This window comes from Daktulosphaira vitifoliae, unplaced genomic scaffold, assembly GCF_025091365.1.
Source record: "Daktulosphaira vitifoliae isolate Bord-2020 unplaced genomic scaffold, ASM2509136v1 Scaffold_1956, whole genome shotgun sequence".
NCBI classification, from domain to species: domain Eukaryota; kingdom Metazoa; phylum Arthropoda; class Insecta; order Hemiptera; family Phylloxeridae; genus Daktulosphaira; species Daktulosphaira vitifoliae.
Window position 1 is genome coordinate 1 of NW_026101516.1, and position 1,491 is coordinate 1,491.

General features: G+C 25.2%; 1 protein-coding gene across 1 annotated transcript; it reads left to right on the top strand.

The window, feature by feature from the left end:
* Positions 1 to 844: 844 nt before the first annotated feature.
* On the top strand, positions 845 to 1,274 carry LOC126909902 (essential MCU regulator, mitochondrial-like). The gene has a single exon (XM_050692311.1). The coding sequence runs from the start codon at positions 997 to 999 to the stop codon at positions 1,246 to 1,248; it is 252 nt and encodes an 83-aa protein (XP_050548268.1). The 5' UTR covers positions 845 to 996; the 3' UTR covers positions 1,249 to 1,274.
* Positions 1,275 to 1,491: the final 217 nt, after the last annotated feature.

Genomic DNA, 1,491 nt, shown 5'->3' on the forward strand with positions numbered 1-1,491 from the left:
TTAGAAGTTAAATTTTCCCATAAAATAATCATTTATATAGATTAAGAACTTAGGAGCTAAAATTAAATCATCCAATTTGATCTAATACCAGTTTATTATATGCGGACAAAGTATAACATTTCTGTGAGCCTCAATATCTCAATTAGAATGGTCGGATTAAGCTATTGTAATAGGTAATAGGTACCTAGAGAATTAAAAAAAATATTTTTATTAATTTAGGCATTGAGCAGAAAGGTCTTTAAAATAGATTAATAGGCCTTAGATATAGTAATCTACAGGTTTCTATTGGATATCTTGCCAATAAGTCTCACTAATGAAATAATATCCAAGTAAATTATATTTTTCGCCACCGTTCTTATAAATTTTAAATTGATGCATTCTTATGGCCTCATTGACTTTAGTTACGGTTAATATAACCCATCAAGAAGACAAGACGCAAAGTTTTTAAATTGTTTATTTATTATGAAATAAATTCTTGTATGTGTCGTTTAAATTTTAGGGCAATTTCGATTTTTCATATTTTATCGTCAGTAAACCACAGACTATGAATATAATATATATTGTAAATTTATTATACAAATCAAGAACTTTAAAGAAACCTAATAAATTTACCTTATATACAGTATGACCATTAAAGAAACGTCAAATGATTTCAAAAATAAAGAAATATTAATTAAAACTGAAAAGCATAAAAAAAACTCATATCTTAATTTTTAAATAATATAGCCACAAATCATCAATAACATTCATTATACTCGTACAATTACATAATAAACAATTTTTGTGCGTACGTTTTGATAACTTATTATTATCATAATCATTATCATTGGCTCTTTGATTTATCTCAAGAATTGCCTAATCCAAGTCGTCTATAAGCTTTCATTTGTTCAATTGTGCTCTAATGAAGGGTAGCTTTTTATAATTAACCTAATCGAACATTAAAATATATTAATTAATTAAAAGTAATTTATTGACTACTTTTTTTTAAGTTTAAATATGAAAACAATTATAACATCATTTTTAAAACTCCCAAGGCGAACTAAACGACAAAATGTACGTTTTGCAACTACTTCATCTACTGGAGCATTGTTACCTGAACCTCAAAAAATTCCATTTGGTATTCTCGGAGTTATTTGTACGGTTGTACCTGGATTATTGATTGGCGCTACAATTAGTAAATATATGGCTAACTTCCTAGAAGAGAATGAACTATTTGTACCATCGGATGACGATGACGACGATGATTAAATTTTAGTAAAAATATTAATTATTAACATTTTATTTTTAATAATAATAATTTGTAATGTAGGATGCCATAAGTTCTCAATCTGACTTATTTTTAATATATTTTACCTATTTCTTTGTAATTACTTAAAAAAATAGGATAATAATATAGTTTTGCTTACAACATTAAGCTATCATCAAACTATTATATTATCTAAACTCTATTACTTATATTCATTAATTATGCAAATAAACTAATTTTTTAAG